This window comes from Felis catus, chromosome C2 (assembly GCF_018350175.1).
Source record: "Felis catus isolate Fca126 chromosome C2, F.catus_Fca126_mat1.0, whole genome shotgun sequence".
NCBI classification, from domain to species: Eukaryota; Metazoa; Chordata; class Mammalia; order Carnivora; family Felidae; genus Felis; species Felis catus.
The window spans coordinates 109,004,832-109,029,553 of NC_058376.1; the positions used below are offsets into that span (position 1 = coordinate 109,004,832).

Consider the following 24,722-nt stretch of genomic DNA (forward strand, 5'->3'; position numbering starts at 1 on the left):
TGAAATAATCTGTAAGTGGACAGTGAAAGTCAAACTACTATTTCTGGAACGTTTTTGTTGAGGACAAGAATTATCTTTGTTTGGGAGACTTGATCAGCTTTGTCCTTGACCTATTTCCTGTTCCAAATTAGGGTTATCACTTTGGCTTTGAATGTACTGTAGGAAGGAACTACCATGATTTCAGCCCCTTTTGTGAGTTAGGTCCTCAGTGAGTGCTTTCTATACATTCTCATTTGATTCTTACAACCTTAAGGGGGACAGAATAATCTCCTTAAGAGGATACCCCATCTTGGAGTAGGTTAAGTGGCTCAAGTTTCCATAGCTGGGAAGCTTGCAACCTGAGGTTTTAACTCAAGTTGATTTAACTCCCCTGCTCCACTTTTCCCTGGGAAGTCTATGTGCTTTTTGGAGGAGGAAGTTTGAATGGCACGATCAGCCCTAACACGGATCAAATGACAGTCATCAGTCACATAAGGAAAGCTAGAAAAACTGAAGTGAAGCACTGAGGGGACGTTGGCTTGAGAAGAAGGAATTTGCTTGGTTCAAGATTAGGACTACCGTCTAACTAGATGTTCCCAAAGACTTAGAATTTGATGACACGATCTTTTGCGCTTTCCTAACAACTTCTGTCAGCGCTGTGCTTTCGAGATCTTAGTTCGCATCTGAAGTTTGGACCTGGAGACATCAGTGTATATATACCCAGTGATATGCCATCTACCTTGGGTCCAGATGAAGCTGTTTTTACTCCTAAATAGATGGAGCTAAGATTTAAAGAACCTGATGTATAGAGTGTAGCAGGTCATGGATTGAAAATCTCAGTTACCACAGACATTTTTCTGAAGCAGCTTTTGCCAAGGATAGCACTTCAAGGCAGAGAATAATGATTCTGGACAGGTTCTTCATGGTATTGTGACCTGAAGAATCTCTCCACTTTCAAGCTTCTAGTTTTATAATGTTGTGTTTTCCATCTCCATTAGTACAGCTGTAGGAATGTCTTTGGTAAAGATACATAGAGAGTATTGGGGAAGACTAATAAGTCTTTTTTGGTGAAGTGGGCTTGTCAGCAAATCAATTTGAGAACACTTTTTACATGGCCTTACCTTCCCTTGATTTTCAGCCCAAGTTGCCTAATAAATATGGATGTTCTGTCCAGGGGATTTTCACTCTCATTATGGAACTGATGTTGCATCACTGCTATAATTGGTTTACAACCTTTCCTGTTATCTCTGGAAGTGCTATCAGGATGGAGTACTTTTAAGTTCCATTATGAAAAGCTGTCATCTTAGCTGCTCGTCTAGGCTGCAGAACTAACCACCTCTTTGTCCAAGTGCTTTCGGAGGGCTCTAATGTGTGATGTGATTGAAAAATGGGCCACTGGCAGTTTTGTGGGCATGGGAATTAGTTAGAGGGTCTCTACCTTGCTAGCATTCCCATTACAGCATTAGTTCTTACAGGAAACTTCCCTGTCATTTGAACTTGGCTATGATTGCCACATGTTAGGATGCTGGTACCGTTTGGGAGTGTGGTTATCCTTATTCACCGGATAGATGATGAAATAGATCTAAAGTGTGAACATTTTTAGAAGAGCTGTCCTTGACTATGGATATTCTGCCTATGTTTATAAATAATAGGAAAAGAGCACCTTATTTCATGATCCATGTGGTTTAAGAGCTATTTTTATGTGTACATGACAATCAAATAAGGCATAGCATTGCCTTGTCTACATTCATTCTTTTTGAAAGGGTATTAGTTCATTTATGAGGAACCGTTATGCCGCCTTTCGTCCACAAGGGGGCTAAATCAGAGTATAAATTAATCAAATTACGTACCTTTGAAACATCTCTGCCTTCTTTCCACACCCATATCCAAAGACAAATTAAAGAATATCAAGTACATGTCAAAAGATGGATGGAGCTTCTCTTCTTAGAAAATGTCTTTGATACATTTGACCTCATTTGCAGGCCCAAAGGAATAATACAGTTCTTCATGCTAGTATCTCCAAGACTTTGATCTTCTCAATGGCTTCTTTATTCTTAAAATTTGTTTTTTATATTCCTATGGTGTTAACCTTGAAAATTTTTTTCTCCTTTTACCTTTTTCATTTTTTCCCCTAAGGATAATTTGTAGCCAATGTTTAATTGTAATATAGGTGACTGTACTAGGGAACAGAACTAATGGGATCTCTCTCTTATTATGAGAGAGAGGAAGAATGATTTTAATAAATTCGCTTACGTGATCATGGGGATTTCCTAGTCTGAAATCTGTATAGCATGCCAGCAGTTTGGAGACTTACATTACAGTCTTTAGAAGAATTCCTTTTTCAGGAAATGGGAGTCTTTACTCTTCAGACCTTCAACTAATTGATGGGGCCCACCCACCTCATGGAGCATAATCTACTTTACCCAAAATCTATTGATTTAAATGTTAATCGCATCTAACAAATATCTTTTTTTTTTTTTAATTTTTTTTTCAACGTTTATTTATTTTTTGGGACAGAGAGAGACAGAGCATGAATGGGGGAGGGGCAGAGAGAGAGGGAGACACAGAATCGGAAGCAGGCTCCAGGCTCTGAGCCATCAGCCCAGAGCCTGACGCGGGGCTCGAACTCCCGGACCGCGAGATCGTGACCTGGCTGAAGTCGGACGCTTAACCGACTGCGCCACCCAGGCGCCCCAACAGCAACATCTAGACTGGTATTTGATCAAATAAGTGGGCACCATAGTCTAGCAAAGTTGACACATAAAATTTACCATCGAATCACATTATGGTTATGGTGAACAATTTGAAAGTATTAGAATAAATAAACATAGCATCTCCTGACATAGTATACAAAGCACACATATGAGGAAGGTACTAAAATAAAGAACAGGTGTAGTCATGAAATGTCTGGCCCTAATTAAAAGTCAGAATTTTAACTGGCATTCCATTAGCCAAAGAATGTTTGGCTCATATTATAATTTAAAAACTAGATTAATTGCTGATATTTAAAAATTGGGAAAATTCACAGGAGTAATGTCTAGATTTTTGATTTTTCTCGGCTCTGGCAACCAGAGCTACCAGACTACCACAAGGAAGGGCAATGTCATGAGAGCTGGCAGGATTCTTTGGGGGGGGGGGTCCTAGCTTAGCCTTGACTGGGATTTAGATAAGGAAAGTGAAAGAGGGCATTTTGGTTGACCTTAAATGAAAGACACAAAATCATGGAGGTTTCCTATGTGAGGAAACTTGTGTAATGGAAGAACAAGTCTGTGAGTTCAGGGGTAGGAGAAAATAAGATCGATTTGTCAGACAGAAGCTAGGGTATTAATTAGGGCAACGGTGGTTCCTTTAAGAATTAAATCTAAAATCTCTGTTCCTTGAAACAGAGGAAGTTTATTTCTTGCTTATGTAAAGTCCAAAATAGGTGAGTCTTTCAAGCAATGATTTAGGGGTCTAGGCTCTTTCCATCTTGTGGCCATGCCATCTGCAGCACATGTCTTCTGCAGTGATAGCAGAAGATGAGAAAGTCTGGATGGCTTTGTAGGGAAAGTTTTCACAGACCAGACCTGGAAGTGGTGCACATAATTTCTGCCCACAATTCGATGGCCACACCCTGCTGCAAGGGAAGGCTGGGCAGTGTAGTCCAGCTGTGTGCCAGGGTGAAAGTGGATACAGACTGAGTGAATGGCTAGCCAGTCTGTAGTACAAGAGATAAGGACCTTGGGGTTAAGCAGGCAGGAGGAGCTACAGGATATTAATAAATTCAGCCTGTGTCTACTGAGTACCTACTGTGTATGTGTTGGATGCTGTGTTATGCAATGAGTAGGCTTCTGAGCAAAGGAACAACGTGGTGAAAGCATTGTTTTGAGAATCTAGTCTGGTGGTAGAGTGTAAAACAAAGAAGACAAACTCTAAGGGTGGATGGTGAGGAAGTGGTTGTCTTTCTCTAGCTGGGAGCCAGTGAAGCTGTCTATACATATAACAATAACAGTATTATCAATAACAATCATAATTACTATGTATCATGCAGTATTATAAGCAGCTTTACATATACTTAGGCATCACTCAAACTTATGATGCAAATGCTACCATGACTTTCTTTTATAGGTGAGGAAAGCAAGGCTTTAAATGATTGAATCATTTGCCCATGTTGATATAAATCTTGGCAGGGCCTGAGGATTTGAACTTAGGAAGTCAGTGTTATTTTAGAGCTATTGTGGAATTAATAAAATGAAAATGTAATAGAAACCTAATGAGTTTAAGTGAGGAGTAATGAAAAACCCTGTTATCGATTTGGGAGGGCCACTGCAGCTTCTTAAAAGACCTTAGTAAACTGAAGAGGAAGAAGTGAAATTAGAGGAGCAACCTGTTAAGAAATATCACTACCCTTGGGCCACTTGATTGGATTTAGATCGATTTCTAATGAGCATTCTTGGTAAATGCTGGGCTGCTTGTGAATGTGACATCTTTGTTAACTGTAAGTACTCAGAAACAAATCACTTACTATCTTTAATTCCTTATTCTGATAAATATGCCAGAACACCCATCTCTCCATTTGACATCTTTGTCATCATCATAATAGGCATAATCTCAAATAGTAAAATAATGTTTGTCTGATATTGCCAGCAATATTAGCAAAACCAGAAACTTTGTGTTGTTGATGTGAAGTTCTGTTTTTGACAGTTGACTGTTGGGATGGCCCAGATGGAGAGCCAGTAGTACACCACGGTTATACTCTCACTTCAAAAATTCTCTTCAGAGATGTTGTGGAGACCATCAACAGGCATGCCTTTGTGAAGAATGAGTAAGTATAGCAACAGTTGGGAGCTAAGCCAGCTTAGAGAGCATTGGCTGATGTACCATGACTACAACACCACACACTCTTGCCTTGAGTCTTCATCTCCCTTTCTACTCCCTTCATTCTTTTCCCTCCTTGCCAACAAAACATTGTGAGCAAATAATAAGGGCTCCATGTTTGTACTTTCTCATGCTCCATTTATTATGTACTCCATTCTCTCTCAAGACATTGCTTCCTTGAAGCATGTTCTTGCAAAGACTGACCTCAAAATTTCTATAGAGTGTTCGTAAATTTTGGAAACACAGGTTACTGTACATGATGAATAGTTTGTTGATATTATATTAACATACAGTAAAATAGTAACAGCTAGGTTTTCAGACTTGCTGGATGGTCCTATATATACCGAAGTGTCTAGCATCCTTGTGTTACTTGACTCCTCCTTGGCATTGGATAATGGTGACTCTTTTCTCCTCAATACTTGCTTTTTTGGGGCTTCTATTATAACATTCTCCTCTATGCTGTCATTGCTTCTCTCTTGGTTTTGTTTGTTTGGCCTATGGTCTTCTATTCCATTTCCTCATTCCTTTAGTCACTATTTCTTAAGTTGTTGCCATTGTTCTCCTTTTGGGTTGTTTAATTATATGTCCAGAACTTTTACCTGTGTTTCAGAGGTGTGTAGCAAAATTCTTAGTAAAAATTCATCTGAGTGTCCCATACATACCTCGGAATCAACAAATGTCATTATTTATTCAGATATTTAATGGTGCCTACTCTAAGTCAGGCATACTGTAACAGGTGCAGAGAGGCACGACCCTGAACAAAAGAGATGACTCCTACCATCATGCAGCTCACATCTCAAGCCAGTCAGCATTTCATTCTGCCGAACCTTCTCTTGCTCTGTTTCCTTCCAATTTTTTTAATGTTTATTTATTTTTGAGAGAGAGAGAGAAAGAGAGCAGGAGAGGAGCAGAGAGAGAGGGAAACACAGAGTACGAAGCAGGCTCCAGGCTCTGAACTGTCAGCACAGAGCCCAATGCATGGCTTGAACCCATAAACCATGAGATCATGACCTGAGCCGAAGTTGGACACTTAACCAATTGCGCCACCCAGGTGCCCCTCTCTATTTCCTTTTAGTTAGGAGTAGCACTTACGTAGTCAGTGTCTTTAGCCAAAAACTGAGTCATTCTAAATTCAGCCAATTCTTGTCAGTTATACTTTCTAAATTATCTTTTGACTCCATTGCCTTCTCTTCATTTCTTTTTGGGCCATTGTCCTCACTGGTGCTATGTTTTCCTTTCTGAAAGTATAAGCATGATGTTGTATTCTTAAAGTCCTTCAAAAGCTCCCTGTAGTACACAGTCATGTCTTACGTGCCCTTCAAGGTTTGGCCTCTTCTTTCTCTTCCAGGGTCTTCTTCCACCAATGCTCCACAGAGCTGGAGGGTTCTTCCTTTGTCTTTCAGATCCTCTGGTGACCCCAGTTCTTTCACATCTCCCTACCTTGCATATGCTGTTCCCTCTGCCTGGCACACTCTTCCTCATTACTCCACGTGTCTAATTCTTATTCATTCTACAAGACTGCTTAAACATTGTCCCTCTGGCAAACTTACTGTTACACTATCTGATTTAAATGCTCCTTTCTCTGCTTTTAGCATTCTGAGCATATTTCTGTTATATCTATATAGCACCCTCTTACAATTATTGGCTTCCTTCCTTCTTTTGAGTCTTTAAGACCAAGACCTCATTGAAAATATGGGGCTCTGTCTTATTCATTCTTTTTTATTTTTTTTAAAGATTTTTTAATGGTTATTTTTATTAAAAAAAATTTTTTTTACATTTATTTATTTTTTGAAAGACATAGACAGAGCACAAGTTGGGGAGGGGCAGAGAGAGAAGGAGACACAGAATCCGAAGCAGCCTCCAGGCTCTGAGCTGTCAGCACAGAGCCTGACGCGGGGTTCGAACCCACAAACCAGGAGATCATGACCTGTGCCAAAGTCGGACACTCAACTGACTGAGCCACCCAGGCACCCCTGTCTTATTCATTCTTTATTGCCTAGCAGATGCCTGCAATATACCATAAAGCTAAGAAATGATTTTTGAATAAAAAGAAAATTACAGTTGCATAAAATCAATTTTATAGAATTTAGTGGCCTTGAAAATTTTTAATATTTGGTCTTCTTTTTTATTAACCATGAGGTTAAAAATGCCGTTTTAATGAGAGACACTTGCTGCATGGCAGGTTTAGTTTATGGTATCTGCTATATGGAAGAATCCCAAGTACTGAATTCTGATGGGTCTCTTCTACCCTGATTGCTACTAGATTTAGCGAAGTTGATGAAGTGATTTTGCCATTATTTTCCAAAATGTGAAGTTGGGTGTTGAAAAGATGTGCTACCTTGGAGGACCCTTTGATAACTTGACAGTGCTTCAAGTTTGGGAATACTTAGAAAAGCACTTCACATTAAAAGTTACTATGCTTGTTGAGCACATTTTCAAAGTTCAGTCTTTTTCTTTCCTTTCTTAGTCCTTCCTTATACCAGGATTTCTCAACTTTGGCACTATTGGCATTTTGGACCATGTAATTCCTTGTCATGGGGAACTGTCTTGTTTATTGTAAGATAGTTAGCAGCATCCTTGGCTTCTAGACACTAAATGTCAGTAGTACTCCTTCCCTCCCTCATATTGTGACCACCAAAAATGTCTTCAGATGTTGACAAATTATCTGTCTGGGAAGGGTGCCATACAGTCTCCCCCCTCCCCTGTTGAGAAGTACTGCTTTATGTTTAGCATCATTAAACACTAATAGGCTTTTTATAAACAGATTAATAATTTATTTACTTATTTTTTAAGTTTATTTACTTATAGAGAGAGAGTGAATCTTAAGTAGGCTTGCACTGTCAGTACAGAGCCCGATGCAGGGCTCGAACCCATGAACCATGAGATCGTGACCCGAGCCAAAATCAAGAGTCAGATACTTAACCAACTGAGCCACTCGGGGCCCCAAACAGATTGATAATTTAAAAATTCGTTGTTAGAACTCCTTGATGTGATTTCATAGACAATCTCTTGCTAGTTTGTTGTTCTTTTTCTCTCTAACACTCTGGGATAAAACCTATGTGGTTACAAGAGCAAACAGATTATAGCAAGATAACCCACTCCAGTCACAAAGGTTCATCTCCGATATTACCTTTGGCATCAGGTTTTACCAATGGGGAAAGAATGTAGTTTCAGGAGGTCATAACCCTTTCTATGGAGCATGTGCTATTGTCAGACAAGCCCAGAAATAAATTGTTTTTCTCTACATAGATGTATTAGCCAATTTAAATATTGGCTTTTGTACTCTGAAAAATAGATATTGCCTATTTCTTCAGAAGATATGTGATAGAAAACTAGAAAAAAAACCACAACAAGCTAATTTTGAAATAATTTCTTACTCTGAAGAAAAAAAATCAGAAGAAGAGTAAGATCAGTAATGAGTCCTTGTTCCCTTTCTGCCTTGGCCACCAGCTCCCCAGGCTGTCTTTGGTAATCAGTCTGCTTGGGTTTCACATACTCTGCACAGAAATCTGAGGGCTTGTGGGGAGTGAATGCCTGACTTGTTTTCCTTTCTGAAAGTAAAGACTAGTATATAATTTTATACAAATGATTTTAAAATGCTTGGCATAGGATGCTATAAATCACAAAATTCCATTATGATATTTTATCCTCAATAGTAGTTTTCAAACTGGGGGCTGATAATATATTTTTAGAGTAAATGTCAGCACATAATGATACACTGTGGTCTCTTAGACGCTTATAGACTTTTTCTGAAAATTGAATTTATTTAAGTTTTCATACTGAAGTTTATTTTTTTTTAGTATAGTTGACACACAATGTTACATTAATTTCAGGTGTACAACACGGTGATTGGACAAGTTTACACATTATGCTATGCTCACCACAAGTGTAGCTACCAACGTCACCATACAACATTATTACAATATCATTGACTGTGTTCCTTTTACTGTGCCTTTTATTCCCATGACTTACTCAATTCATAACTGGAAGCATGCATCTCCCACTACCCTTCGTCCATGTTGCCCAACCCCTCGCCCTCCTCCCCTCTAGCTACCATCACTTTGTTCTCTGTATTTATAGGCCTGATTCTGCTTTTTGTTTGTTTATTCATTTGTGCTTTTTTTCTTAGGTTCCATATATGAGTGAAATCATGGAATTTGCCTTTCTCAGTCTTATTTCACTTAGCATAATATCCTTTAGGTCCATCCATGTTATTGCAAATGGCACAACCTCATCCTTTGTTATGTCTGTGCAATATTCTAGTGTGTGTGCGCGCGCGCGCGCGCGCGCGCGCGTGTATACCACATCTTCCTGATCCATCTGTCTATCAGTGGACACTTAGGTTGCTTCCATATATTGGCTATTGTAAATAATGCTACAATAACATACGGGTGTGTGTTTTCAAATTAGTGTTTTGGGGTTTTGGGGGGGTGAAGGCCAGTAGTGGAATTATTAGATCATATGATATTTCTATTTTTATTTTTTTGAATCTTCATACTGTTGTCCACAGTGGCTGTACCAGCTTACATTCCCACCAACTGCATATACCTCTATATCGACACTTGTTATTTCTTGTGTTTTTGATTTTAGCCATTCTGACAGATGTTAAGATGATATCTTATGTAGTTTTGATGTGCATTTTCCTGATGACGAGTGATGTTGAACATCTTTTTATGTGTTTGTTTGGCCATCTTACATCTTTTTTTTTGGAAAAATGTCTATTCAGGTCCTTTGCCCATTTTTAATTGGATTTTTGGGGGATTGGTGTTGAGTTGTATGACTTCTTTTTATATTTTGGTTATTAACTCCTTTTTGGATATATCATTTGCAAACATCTTCTCCCATTTAGCGTAGGATACCTTTTTGTTTTGTTTGTTGATGGTTTCTTTCATGCAGAAAAGCTTTTTATTTTGATGTAGTTCTAATTGTTTATTTTTACTTTTATTTCCCTTGCCTTTGGAGACCTATCTAGAAAAATGTTGATATGGGTGATGTCAGAAAAATTGCTGCCTGTGTTCTCTTCTAGGATTTTTGTAGTCTGAGGTCTCACATTTAGATCTTTAATCCATTTTGAGTTTATTTTTGGGTGTACTATAACAAAGTGGTCCAGTTTCATTCTTTTGCATGTTGCTGTTCAGTTTTTCTCAGCAACATTTATTGAAGATTATATGTTCTTTCCTCCTTTAGATTTTTGAATAGATAAGACAAAATTACATTATATGAGTTTTTTATTTAGGCTTATCTCTCTTAAAATTTTCTCTCTTTTTCTTTCAAAAGAGACATAATGTATGTACCTTTTTTAAAAGCAAAATATTAAATGAGGGCATCCCACATGATGGGTATTCTGCTCAGCCATCATGCCTGGCAAAATATATTTGGTTAGAGGAGTTTCTTAAAAACTGCTCCTTTCATCTTTCTCATTTTAGTCAGTACTGCTTTCACAAATACTGTCATTAGGACTATAAGAGCATAGTGAATATATAGAGTGATTTTCAAACACCCCTGTGAGTTGCCTATACTTGATGCCTTTAGAATATGTCGCTATCCTCTTAGGTTCCCGGTCATACTGTCCATTGAGAATCACTGCAGTGTCCAGCAACAGAGGAAGATTGCTCAGTACCTGAAAGGAATATTTGGAGACAAGCTGGACCTGTCATCTGTAGACACAGGAGAGACCAAACAGCTTCCAAGCCCTCAGAGTTTGAAAGGCAAAATCCTAGTGAAGGTAATTACCTCCAGAAATGCAATGAAAGGCATTAACGACCAACTAAGCCCTCCCTCCCTTAAGGACTAAAAACTGGTTTATCAGGAGAATAATAGAGTTAATCCATGAAGGGTCGCCTAGATTTGTGTTTGCATCTTGTTCCAATTTATTAATAGTTATACCTTCAGAAAAAGCTTGTTATTGACTAACCACATATTTTGGGAGTTGTTTTTGTGAAGTGAGAATATCAATACTGTAAGCCAAATGTTTAGTATTTGAGTCTGTTATAGTTTACACTGGCCAGAAGTATGTGCATAGGAGTGAGAGAAGCCTCCTTGTGTCCACATCTGAAAGCATTTCTTTCAGATTCTTCTCTCCCATTTCAAGCTCCAATAACTGTCAAAAAAAAAGAAGGGGGGAAAAAGAAAAAAACAAACAGTCTTTACGGTTGATCAGCCCTTGGTTATGTAAGTGAGAAGAGCTCACTTGAAAGCAGAGCATAGGCACAGACATAATGCCCCACAGGACTCATGTGTATGTGAAGGAGCAGTAGGTGAAGAGAATGACATTTTATGAACAGATTTTCTGAGAGAGGAAATTTACTACCTGCAATGAGTATTATTAATACGAAGAATAGCCAGAAAAACAGTTACTTGAAATCTCACAGGGCTGACTTTGTGATTTTACTTAATTCCTGTTAATTTTACGTGTTTGGAATAAATCCACCTTGGATAGTTGTATTATTTTGATACCAAAAACCTAAGGAAGAGCAAGAGGGTATTAATATTCAAGTCGGGTCATATTTTACTTAACAGCAATGTGTACCAAAAAACCAGATATCACAAAGGAGGCATAGGAAAGTCAAACAATGTAATTTCCTAGGAATAGTTTAATAGGGTCTCTAACGGAGGGCAGCAAATAGGAAAGATGTGAAATATTCATCTTTGGAATAGGTCAAAACCCATTTTTCTATCAGTTAAATGAAAATTACAGACTGAATTCATCAAAGAGGTATTGTCAGGCATTTGTATGTGGGACAGCATTTCGAATAAAAGCTCCAAATACTGTAAGAGATAACATTAAGGTCAATTTTCCTGAAATCTTGCTAAAGCAAACTCTTGTGGTAAAAACTGATTGCTGGGTTAGAAAGCTAAATGTCACCTTAGTAGCCTTGTAAATGTTTCTATGTTTCCTGTAGTCTTTAGCAAGCAGTCAGAAGGTTAAACGCAGAGTAAGTCCATTTGATTGAAATGCTTCCCTTTTGGACAGTGGAATTTAAGACATTTGATATGCACTGAATCCCTTCTGCATAATTGGACTTTGGGTCATTTGTCATAGAATGTCCTAGGGCTTATGGGCACCAGGATGCACCAGATGATCTGGGGCACTCAGTGGGAGGAGTGGCAGCAGTGTGGACTGCGAGCATATGAAGGCATCTAAGGTTCATTCGCTAGTAGCAATGTTCTTCAGACTTTAAGAAGATCTCCTAGATCTATGGACCAATGCATTTCCATTTGAAGCAAAAATAAAGGAATGGGTTTTCCTACGTACCTTTGGCATCAGAGCCACCTTTGAACCGAAAGGCACCATTTAGTGGCCAATTAACACTTTAGAGATTGACAAGTTGTGTATTATTATAATTTTAGTACACATGCTTTCCAAGTATATATATACACACACATATCTCCTGAAAAGTAAACAAAAGTTGGCTTTTGAACAAAAATAATAACAAACAGTAATTTTCCATAGATTCTTATTGCCGAAAGAAACTGTAACTATTTGGTCTAAGCTTCTTACTTTTTACAGATGTGAATCACAGAGTCGTTACCATTCTTCTTGGGTCATATAGCTTAGAGCTGAATGGTAGCTATCATTCCAGTCTCTAGCAATACTTGTATGTATCATGGACCAATTAATCTAATTCTTGATAACTCCTGCATGAAATAGTATGTAAATCGGAAAGAGATCCCTAAAAGACAACTGTACATTCTTTGTATCTACTGGACCACAGCTAAGTTCCTTAAGTCACCTTAAGTTCTGCCTTAATTTATTCTATAATTTTCCTTAGATGTAACTGTTGATAAGAAGCATCAAGAAACAATGTTCTGTTGCATTGCGTTTCTTCCTATTTGCCTGGATAAATTACTTTTGAGAACCAGAAATATGGAAGAGTTGGTAAAAAAATATAGCCCTCATATCTTTTAATTCAATTTTAAGGATGGAAAATTAGGTTACCTATGGATGCTCTGAGCATCCATAATAATGTGTTCTCCCACCTGCCGCCACATTTAAATGAGGGGGAACTAAAACTTGGTGCAGCTCCCTACCAGCTCATCACTGCTTGCCCATCACGGTTACACTTTTGTTTCCATCTTGTGGTATCAGAACTGTTTATATCATTCAAGGATTATTACTCCTTACTTGCAGATGTTACTTCTCATATTTGGTAGCTCTGTTCTGCTGAACATTTAAAAAATATGTTGGCTTTGTTCTATTTCAAAGAGGGAATTGCTGTCATTATATTTCAAATGTCTTGTGGACAGATCCATCTTGGTTATCTGTCATTGTACCCAAAACAGAGTTGACTCTGAATAAGTAGTTGGTGGTGAATAAATGAAGGAGGTCATTAACTTGATGTCTTGTGTTCCTGAACACGTCTGGTCATCATTAGGTTGAGTACTTTATTTCTGATGCTGCTATATTAACATAGCTACTCTATAGTGCCCTCTAAAATAAAGAAAAATAAATTCATTTTATAGAAGTCTTCTGTATCAGAAAAGACTTAAATCAATATATAGACATAAATGCTTTAATTGTGAGCTGTTTTGTTATTAATGATACAGAGAAAGTTAAAAAATGTTCGCCATATTTACTTAGAATTATATATACGTATGTATGCATGTATCTATATCTATCTCTACAAATGTTTGTGTGAAATGGAAAGAGTGTAGTTTTCACTTGCAGATAGCACATATAAATAAGGAGTAAAATACATATCATTACAAAGGGAAATTAAATCTCACCCTTTCAGTCCTATAAATGATCCTCTATATGTTGAAGAAAATGTTTAAGTATCCAAACCCCAAGACTTTAGAGTCTTAATATAGACTTTGTGTTCATTATGTAAATGATTTAATCAGCTTTGAAACTATCACTGTGCTAAGGACCCAAGGTCAAGAGCTTTGGGTATCAGGGAAGGTACAAAAAAATAGGAATGGAGGGGCGCCTGAGTGGCTCAGTCGGTTAAGCGTCCGACTTCAGCTCAGATCACGATCTCTCTGTCCGTGAGTTCGAGCCCCGTGTCGGGCTCTGGGCTGATGGCTCAGAGCCTGGAGCCTGCTTCCGATTCTGTGTCTCCCTCTCTCTCTGCCCCTTCCCCGTTCATGCTCTGTCTCTCTCTGTCTCAAAAATAAATAACCATTAAAAAAATTTAAAAAAAAAAGGAAAATAGGGATGGAGAGTTCTCTGAAAACCTGACTATGGTGGTGGTCCTGTGCATAGTGGAAGTGGGTGAGGAGAAAATCCAGCATGCTGAAGAGGGCCAATAGTGGTGTGGAGAGTGGGAGAATGAGAAGTCACTGGGGCTTGAGTTTAGAGAAGATCAGCCTGGTTAGCAGTCTGGGATGTTTAGAGATTTATCATTATTTTTGGCTGCCAAGCATATGACAATCCTTCCATGTTTAAGGAGTTCTCCTCATCCCTATGTTGTTTTTGTTGTTTTTTAAGTTTATTTATTTATTTTGAGAGAGACAGAGACAGTGCATGAGCAGGGGAGGGGCAGAGAGAGAGGGAAAGAGAGAATCCCAAGCAACCTCCACGTTGCCAGTGCAGAGCCCAAAGTGGGGCTCGAACCCACGAAACTGTGAGATCATGACCTGAGCTGAAACCAAAAGTTGGACGCTTAACTGACTGAGCCAGCCAGCCGCCCCTACCCCCCATCCCTATATTTTAAGGAATCCCCTCCTAGTGGCTGAACATGCTAGACATTTTGGCTTTTGCAGCCTCTCGGAGCTAGGATGTAGGCACATGCTCTAGATGCTCCCAATCAAGTGAACCTGCCCCAAACATCAGACATGCACACTGTTTTCATTTTTAAATTGGGTGTGTTGCTCCATTTCAGGGCAAGAAGTTGCCTTATCACCTTGGGGATGATGCAGAGGAAGGGGAAGTTTCTGACGAAGACAGCGCAGATGAAATTGAGGACGAGTGCAAATTCAAGCTCCATTATGTAAGTTAAAGCCTTAGTTATAATTTTTACCCTCATTGTGTTGCGGTAGGAATTACTGCTGTGTTGGAATCCTCACAAATATGGTAGCTGTGGTGCAAAAGGGATATTTGTTGAAAGTTACTTCGTTTTTGGGGAAACAGACACTTAGATGCTTATTGAGTCAAGGATTTTTGTGTCTTACACTTGGAAGGAATGTTCGTGATTAACCTTTCTGACCCTCTATCTAGGGACAAATCCTCTCCTATTACAACTTTGCCAACTTTGTCAAAACTCAGATTGCTGTTGGAAATGTCACAGTCTTTGCTGAAATAAACTGGCTTTAGCATTGTCTCCTCTGCCTCCTGCTGGCAACCTCACTATGCTGCTTGTCAAGGCTGGCTTGCAGAACCCAACGGCATGTGGTCTGCTCCTCTAGGATGCCCATCCTTGTCCTGAGAAGATACTTTGGATCAGAGGGTTTCCAAGCTCTGCCAGAAATAGGACTCTTGGATAAATCTTTAATTTGCCACATCTTGGATAAAATGGCATAGGGTAGTTTGCTGTCTGTGTGGTACTTCAGACCCCTGTCTGAGATCAAGGAGCTGCCTTCATAGAAAAGCATCATTTAGGCAGATAATCTAAAGGAAATGCAAACCTAGAGGAAATGTAGAACTTAAACAGATTACCACCCCCCCCCCACCTCCTCGTGGGGGGCTAGGATTTCTCACCTCTACAACTCATATGATTGTCAGGATCACATGGCAGCCTGAGAGTAACCCCCCCACCCCAGCCCGGCATTAGTTTGTTACAGGGTTTGCAGTTTCATTTCTATGGATAAGTAGTATTCCTCTAAATATCAGAACTATTATTCTTCTCTCAAAAAAAACACTAGATAAATTTTGTACACAATATTCAAATTTACACCAATCCCCTGAATGCAGTAATTACATTGCAAAAAACAGTCCATTCTCTTTGAAATAATAGTAATGAGTATGACTTCCTATAGTTACCAAAGGGAGCCAGCATTATTACCAATGGGACATAAGTACAGTGACAGCTGTTGTCTCAGTAGACACTTTTTTCTTGACTCTAATGCAATTTAAAAAGGATGAAGTGGGAAAGATTCAGCTTGAACTGAAAAGGAAAAATTACCATCTGTATTAATCTGTTCCCTTTTATAGTTTATATTAGTGTAGTCAAGTACCACCAATAGGGCTATAGTCATAGAAAATTAATCTAAATAGATTTACATTAGTGAAAATGGTTAATATATTAAAGTTTATTTTTTACTCTTCCAGTTATTTACTATTTTTGTAATTACTTACATGCAATTATGGATAATGTAGCTCTATTTTTTAAGCTTTTATTTTATAAACCAAATTTTTGTCTCTGCTCTTCATTATTTTTGCATCTTTTTTCCAAAATCTCTTGATTACCAGCTTCAGAGTAGTCTATCATTTGAAAGTAGGGAACAGAGAGGCTTGACTAAAGTATGTAGTTAGGAAATACTGTTTTTAGGGAAAATGAGTGATGGAAATTCAGCTATTACCACAACGTAGTCATTTATTGCTGAGTAAAACCCAACTTGTTTTAGATTCTAAATCCACCCAGTTATATAATTTTTCTTCTACTATCAGTGAACTCCTAACTTTTCGTGTGAAGTATCTATAATTATAAATAGAGTTAGCTGTAGTTTTATGGAAACGAATCAGTAACTTCACCTGTGAAAATATCCAGCTGACCCCTCCCATCTTCAAAGCCTCCTAGATGGTTTCTAGGAAGCCATATAGGTAGATAGTTTAGAACATGATTCTGTAAAGATACGTATGATCTTTTATTTGGATTCTTTGATTTGGGCTTTAGTAAAAGCAGAGAGCTCCTAACTTGTGACATTTTACAGGTATCTCTTTGCTGGACTCTAGGAGAAAAAATACATAAAGGAGCCAATATTCCAGTGGAAATATATAAAGTTTTACTTCACTTTTTTGAATCTTTTTTTCCTGTTTTTGAGCTCTTCTGAGAAAAGGCAGTGCCATGTTTAGAAAACCAAAGTGTAATTCTGTAATCAGTCAGTTTATAGTCTTATTGTCTGCACAGGGTTCAGATGCCTTATCTGAGTGTTGAATGTAAATTGCCCGATCACATTTCTGCAAAAGAGGATGTACCGTGAATAGCTTATGTGAAACCAATAATTACCTTAGAGGAAGTTCTTAACCTCAGTTTTAAGTTAACAGAATGTGGTCAGATTTACAAATTATATCTGAATTATTGCAATAAATAAAAATTTTAACTTAGCATTCATGAATACCAGGTCACTGACTCTCACCAGACTTATACAAGACTCATAGGCACGTTCAACATTTTTTATTGAGCATCTCTTTTTGGAAATGCAGTCATCATGTTGTAGGTGTTGGGCACATATCAGTGAACAAAAAACACACAAAAATCTTTGCCTTCATGAAGTTTACACATTAATGGGGAAAGAGGAGGATAAATAAGAGGTAAAACAAATAAGTAACCTGTATAAGGTACTAGGCAGTGGTAAGTACTAATGGGAAAAAAGTAAGGTAGGGAAAACGTGTAGAAAGTGTGTGTGTGTGTGTGTGTGTGTGTGTGTGTGTGTGCATGTGCATATGTGGGCATGTGTGTGTGGGTGTGTGTGTGCACATGTGCATATGTGGGCATGCACGTGTGTGGGTGTGTGTGTGTGGAGGGGGGGCATGTGCATGTGTACTATGTAAAGAGTCTATTGAAGTTTTAGATAGGTTGGCCAGGAATGATCTCACAGAGGAGGTAACATGTGAGCAAACACCTGAAAGTAGTGAAGAGTTAGCTGTGCTGATATCTGGGGAAGAATGTTCCAGGCAGAGGGAACAGCAAATGCAAAGGCCAGAAACAGGACTTGAGGTTCCCTCACGTTACCTGGTGTAAAAAGCAGAGTGGGAGGCAGGACCCTCACACAGGTCTTCTTATTCCTCCTGGTCTATGGTTACTTCTAACTAAGGGATTCAAACTACACCAAAATTTTTTTGCTCGTTCATTCAATCTTTCAATTGTTGAATTAATTGAATCCTTTCGGTTTCTGCCTGATACATTTTGTGGCTTCAGCCGCAGACAAAATCTGGCCCAATATATGTAAGCCCCATGGAAAAGCCAGTGTGTCCAGTGACTCAAGAATCACGCAGCTCAAAAACACACAGGGGACAGTTTCCTTTCAACCACAGTACAGTTATCTAACAGATTTGATTCAGTGAGGCCAACTCACCATTATTCATTTTTACGGGATCCCCTAATGTCAATGTGACTTAAAGACTTTCCACCCCTATATTTCAACTTCAGTGGTGTTTTTCTTCTAATACTGAGTTATTCACTATCTTTTCTCTTGTGTTCTGTGAATCTATATTCAGCCAGCCTCTTAGGCACAAATATTAGCTGTCTTGTACATGAAGCTCATCCCATAAATACGAAGCCTTCCAACAAGTTTTAAACGAGCCCTTGTACAGTAACACGTAACTACTTCTGCACACCCTGTAAAGGACTCAGAACAGTTCCTGGAACATGATTTGTGCTCAATAAATAGTAGATGTTGTTTGTAACAGGAAAAGCAGTAGTAGCACCATTATTGGTAATGTGAGTCCTGAGCTGGACCTTGAACAGAGGGTGCTCTAAGAGAGCTAAAGGAGCAGGCAGGAGACAGTAGAGGATAGTAGTAAATGCACACACTTGGATGGCTGAGAAGCAGCTGTTCTTTAGCCCAAGACCTTCAGATACCAGGCTTGGAAAGCTCTAAGGCCCTCACAAAGGGTGGCTGACGTATTATCCTTCCTGTCTCCAGATTTTAGCCTGGATGCAGAGAAAGAAGCATTTTGGGATGGTGAGATAGTCCAGTGTTTTGTTTTAAAGTAAAGGTCCTCAGCTTTGGCTGCACATTGGAATGACAGGGGAGCTTTCAAAAATCCCAGTGCCCAGTTCCAACCCAGAGATTCCCATGTAATTGGTCTGGGGTGGGGTCTTGGATTTGGGAACACTCCCTGGGGGTTCTGGTGGGCAGCGGAAGTAGAGCACCACTGTTTGAGAGGGTCCCTGTGTAAGGGGCAGCCCCTCCAACCCAGTTCCTCCCCTTTCCTGCTGTTTCCCAGCCTGGGGTAGTAGCTGTGGTTCTGGCGGTCTACTTTTCCAGTCCTTCAATTTTACACTGGAGAAAAAACAAGAAAGTGTTGTTTTTGGTAGATATTCCTAGGTCTGATTTACCTCTCAGAAATAGGAATTAGGAACCTGGATTTCTTCTTTGGTGGAAACTACTCCCAACCATCTTAAAGAGCTGCTTCCTGTCCCCCCACCCACCCCCCACCCCCCACCCCCACCCCGCCCCCGGCAACTGCAGCATCCTTCCTCTACCACTGGCTCAAGGAACAAAAGAGTGAGATGCATGTGGCTTTCAGCTGTGGTCCCTGCTGCCACTGCACAGTGGCTAACAGGTCGAGGGGTTAAGTGTCTGTCTCAGCTTTCTTTCAGTAGTGCTCCTGGGTTCTAGGACCAAATGATAACACATTAATGAAACCTCAGCCACACGTTTATTTGTTCTCCACGGCTACTAATTTTCTTGTGCAGTACATCACAGAGAAGAGAAAGATCAACAGGCAGTAATATCATTCCTTCAGCAACTCCCAGTGTTTGGAGGATGTGAGGTGAATAATTAGAGCCTTTGTATTAAGCCTTCATTATTTCCAGCACCGGTTGGCCAGGCTTTGTATTTTTAGCTTTGCTTTGCTGACAGTGAAAGTATCTGGGCATAGCAGCCACAGTTCATCTCCTCACTATCTCTGGCTTCTGCAGCCCTGAGCCGGAAAAGGAGACTGATATTTATTTAGGGTATTCTATATGGCCTGGGCATGCTAGGAGCTCTCTGGGGATGCTGTGTATACCTTCTCTTTTGGTCCTCCCAACAAACGTGCTCCCTGCCAGGCTCTGGTCACTTGATCCCATGTGTTGACCTGGAATTCTTTTCCTTCAGAACTTAATAAGTAAAACTTACTATTTCCCACAGAGGGATTGTGGGGATATAGTTCCCAGGTGTCCTATAAGAATAATGGCTGTCAAGGGTCATCTGGGTGGCTTAGTTGGTTAAGTGGCAGACTCTTGATTTTGGTTCAGGTCACGATCTCATGGCTCGTGGGATTGAGCCCCGAGCTGGGCTCTGTACTGATATCATGGAGCCTGCTTGGGATCTTCTCTCTCCCTCTCTGTCTACCCATCCCCTGCTTGTACATATGTTCTCTCTCTCTCAAAATTAAAAAAAAACTTTATAAAAAAAGGATAATGGTTGTCAAAATATAAGCCTGCTCATGGTTAATTAGAGTCAAGAATTTATCTTTTTCTGTAACAGTATGAGAGGGATGGCTGCAGCATTATATGGTGAAATAGACACAGAATTTTGAATTGGAAGTCTCAGGTTCAAGTCCCAATCCAGCCATTTCCTAGGCATGTGTTTTTGGACAAGTTTTGAATCTTTCTGCCTCTATATCATGAATATAAAATTTGGCTAAACCTAGTGCTACCTTAAAGGGTGCTGGGCAGCTCAGATAAAGTATTAGTATATGACTGTACTTTGTGAATTTTAGCATGATACATAGTCTTAGTTGCTTTTTCTATATTTCCTTGTGCTTTTTTCCATGTTCATATGGATACTATTCTTATTGCTACTGTTGGTTTTCTCTGCACCTTTACCCATGTCAGAATGCTGTCACTCTACTCTCTGTCACATTCGTCAATTCTTATTCATTGTAGGAGGTTGATTTGTGGCCACCAAAAAGCCTGTTCAAGTCTTAACCCCCTGGTACCTAAGACCTTATTTGGAAAAGAGTCTTTGTAGATGTTATTAACTTAGGGCTGTAGAGATGAGGTCATCCTGATCCATAACCAAGTGGGCCTTAAAAATCCAATGATGAGTGTCCTCATGAGAAGAGAAGACACAGCAGAAGCAGGGGACACACAGAAGGAGGCTATGTGAAGAAAAGAGGCCCTGGCTTGAGTTAGGCTGACAAGCCAAGGAATGCCAGGAGCCACCACAAGTTGGAAGAAGCAAGGGAGGATTAGCTCTGCTGATACCTTGATTTCACACTTCTGTTTTTTTTTTTTTAATTTTCAATTTTATTTAATTTTAGAGCATGAGCAGAGGAGAGGGGCAGAGGGAGGAGGGAAGAGAGAGAGAGAGGGGGAGAAAGAAAGAAAGAAACAAGAAAGAAAGAAAGAGAGAGAGAGAGAAAGAATGAATCCCCAGCAGGCTCCATGCTCAGTGCAGAGCCTGACACTGGGAGTTGATCTCACGACCATGAGATCATGACCTGAGCTGAAATCAAGAGTCAACTGGCTCAACTGACTCAGCCACCCAGGCACCCCAAAGTTTCTGTTGTTTTAAGCTGCCAGATTTGTAGTAACTTGTTACAACAGCCACAGGAAACTACTATACTCATCATCTAAGGGTTGGCTACAATTTCCTCTGCTCTTGGAAGTCTTTCCCACCCTCCCGGGACTGGATGAGGTGTCCCTCCTCTGTATGCCCTTTGACACTCCTGACTTCTACCATTTGCACCTGCTTGTGTAGTTATCCATTCATGTGTCTGTCTTGTCCATGACACCGAAGGTTCTGAGACATTGGGGTTGTGCCTTAGTAATGTTTCTCACCTGGCATGTAACAGCTCAATGGGTTTGTTTTACACAACATGAATTGTTTTCAAACCCTTATCTTTGTTGAATCCCTCCCCAGCCTAGGCGCCTAGTACTGGGTGTAGGAACCAATGTGTCTGGCTTTTCCTCTGCAGGCCCCTGTCCTCTTTCTGCCCATGCTGCCAGGTTAGTATTATTTCTAAAATATTACTCAGATACGTACCTACCCAGAGACTCCGAGCAGCTCCATACCTCTTTAATCCAAGTACCTCTACCATCTGGCCCTAACATACATTTCTAGCTTTATCCTCCAGTACCCTCTTCTGTGAACTCGTGCTCGAGGAGAACTAGTCTGCTCCTGTGTACAGAGCACACATTATTAAGGTGAAACCTCGCCGGAACTATGGAGGACGGGAACCCCCCTGTCTTCCTCATTGTTGCTGAGCCCCAGACATGTCCAGCTCTTCTTGGATGATTTGTTGGTCGCTCGGGCAGGGATGCCATGCTCCTTCTCAGAACTGCTGTTGTACTGGATGTCTGTGCTTTCATAGGCATCTGTAGCATCTCTGCAGGCACAGGCAGCATGCAGATCAGCTCTTTTCCATCTTTGCATTTCCTTCAGGACCTGAGGGCCTCCAGTGAAGTAGAGTGCCTTGTTAACTAGATATATTAAAGACATTTGTGCATGTGATTTTAATACAGGGAAAGTCAGCAACCTACTGTGGTGGAGGCTTATTTTTCCAAATTTCCCTTAGGACGTTTATATTGCTTCTCTCTTATAAGATTTTGTGAAAATGGAAGGCATTACCAGAAAACTACCTGGTTCTACAGGGTTTAAATATAATGACCTCTTAGTAACAAATGTGCAAGTAGAAAACAGTCCTTAAACTTTTGGTGAGGAATAGAGGCATTGTTCTCCTGGAGGAGGACCGCTCTCCTTCCCTGTGGCTAGAGCTGGCCTCCAGCAGGTGTCTGAAGAACTAAGCACAATTACTGGGTCTAGGGAGAGGGGAAAGGAGCTGAGGAGCCCAGGGCTACTGGTATCAGGCAGAGCAAGGTGCCCAAAAAGCCATGCTAAGCAAGACTTCAAGGAAATCTATGTCCCTTGTTCACCTGAAAATTGCCTAAGTTGTCATCTGGATGTGAGCATAGCTTTATTATCCAAAATATTTGTGATCTTAATGTAATTATAATGATGAATCATAGCACAGGTCAGTAAGTGAGTCCTCTTTAGTTACATATTGGGATAAGAGATACCAAAGAAATTTTTATCTCAGAATAATTCTCAATTCCAGAGATTTCCATAGCCTTATTTTCCCCTCAATGAAGCAAAATGATTTTTAAAAAGTAGCATATTTTGGGTGCCTGGGTGGCTCAGTTGGTTAAGTGTCCAACTTTGGCTCAGGTCATGATCTCACAGTTCATGAGTTCGAGCCCCACGTCAGGCTCTGTGCTGACAGCTCAGAGCCTGGAGCCTGCTTTGGATTCTGTCTCCCTCTCTCTCTCTGCCCCTCTTGTGCTCACACGCACACTCTCTCTCTCAAAAATAAATAAACATTAAAAATTTTAAGAAAAAAATAGCATATTTTTTTGCTCAAATTTACCTATGTAGATATAGAAAACTTAGTTTTCAAAAACTCTCCTTTGTTTCCTCTCTATGTAGGGGTGTCTGAGTGGCTCAGTTGGTTAAGTGTCCAACTTTGGCTCAGATCATGATCTCACAGTTTGTGAGTTTGAGCTGTCTGTGGCACAAGACAGAGCCTGCTTCGGATCCTCTGTCCCCTTCTCTCTCTGCCCCTCCCTCGCTCATGCCTGCTCTCTCTCTCTCTCTCTCTCTCTCAAAAATAAACATTAAAAAAAAAAAAAAAGAAAGAAAGTGCAATGTAGCGGTGCCTGGGTGGCTCAGTGGTTTAGTGTCTGATTCTTGATTTTGGCTCAGGTCATCATGATCCCAGGGTCGTGAGATTGAGCCCCACATTGGGCTCCACGTTGAGTGTGGACCCTGCTTGAGATTCTCTCTGTCTCTGTCTCTGTCTCTCTCTCCTCCTCTCCCCTAACTTTCTGGGAGAAAAAGGGGAAGGGAGGGAGTGGGGACAAAGAAGGGAGGAAGGAAAGAAAAAGAAAGAAAAGGAAAGAGAGAGAGCACGCACGAGGATGCAGTGTAGCATGGTGGGAAGCATTTAGGGAACCTAAGTTTGAATTCTGCCTCAGCTACTTGCTAGCTTTGTAACCTTGAGCAATTTAATTTCTCTAAACATCAGATTCTGTATCTCTGAAAATAAAATAAGACCTTGTAAGGTTCTTGAGGGTTGAATACAATCATAGTAATCATTATTTTGGTGGATCAGTGTGTGTGGTGGGGAGGGAAGGACCAAAATCGTATAACGTGCTTAACTTCTTGCTGGTAATTGAAAGATAATCAAATTATAAAAGCAGTGGTGGCTTGAATGAAGGGTGTGTTCTAACTGATTCTGTGTTTCTTCAGGGAAATAATTCACATTGCTTAATTCTTTGCAGAATAATGGGACCACTGAGCATCAGGTGGAATCTTTCATAAGGAAAAAACTGGAGTCATTGTTAAAAGAATCTCAGATTCGAGACAAAGAAGATCCTGATAGTTTCACAGTGAGGGCACTACTGAAGGCCACACACGAAGGCTTAAATGCACATCTGAAACAGGTATACAATTCTCCCTTGGACTTGTCCTTCAACAGAAAAAAGAATGGACCTCATACTCTGTTTCTAATCATTTGTCATTTGTGAGCTGCTTCTCCAGTTTCTTGCATTTCTATCCTCATCTTACTTGAGAAATGAAAATCTCCTATTGCAAAATGATGGGAGAAATTGTTAAAAGTGGATGGGCAGGGGTGGAAATAACTCAAATACTGCTTCACTGGGATCCTCAGGACAAAGTGCGGTGGCCCTGGACCCATCTTCCCCTGCCTGCTCAGGTGTGGGAGGAGCTCGAGCCCACCACGTGCATCACCCTCCCACCTCTCCAGCCAGTCATCCGCTGTGCTGCATTGATTGCACCTCCTTGAGTGTGTCTTCCGTCTGTCTACTTCCCTTGTCCATGGCTGGGTCCTGTTCTAGGCCAATGTCAACTGTCACCTAGACCTTTCTTGCCCTCCTTCAGTCTAATCTCCACTCTGAAATTAGCATGATGTTTTAAAAGGTAAATCTGATCATGTCACTCCACTATTCAGAATTCTTCAGTGGTTTTCCATTAGGATTTGGATGAATTACAAACTCTTTAACCAGGTTTTCAAGGTGTCATTTCATCCTTGTCTACCTCTCAAGTCTTCTCGT

General features: G+C 40.1%; 1 protein-coding gene across 8 annotated transcripts in view; it reads left to right on the forward strand.

Annotated features, from left to right (window-relative positions):
- PLCH1 (phospholipase C eta 1) overlaps window positions 1-24,722 on the forward strand; it is a 221,236-nt gene that overhangs the window by 166,901 nt on the left and 29,613 nt on the right. For all 8 annotated transcript variants that reach the window (XM_045037408.1, XM_045037407.1, XM_045037410.1 and 5 more), the window contains 4 exons: window positions 4,663-4,783; window positions 10,390-10,561; window positions 14,661-14,768; window positions 23,931-24,092. In XM_045037408.1, coding sequence (XP_044893343.1) covers window positions 4,663-4,783; window positions 10,390-10,561; window positions 14,661-14,768; window positions 23,931-24,092 — 563 coding nt within the window. The remainder of the gene's footprint in view (window positions 1-4,662; window positions 4,784-10,389; window positions 10,562-14,660; window positions 14,769-23,930; window positions 24,093-24,722) is intronic.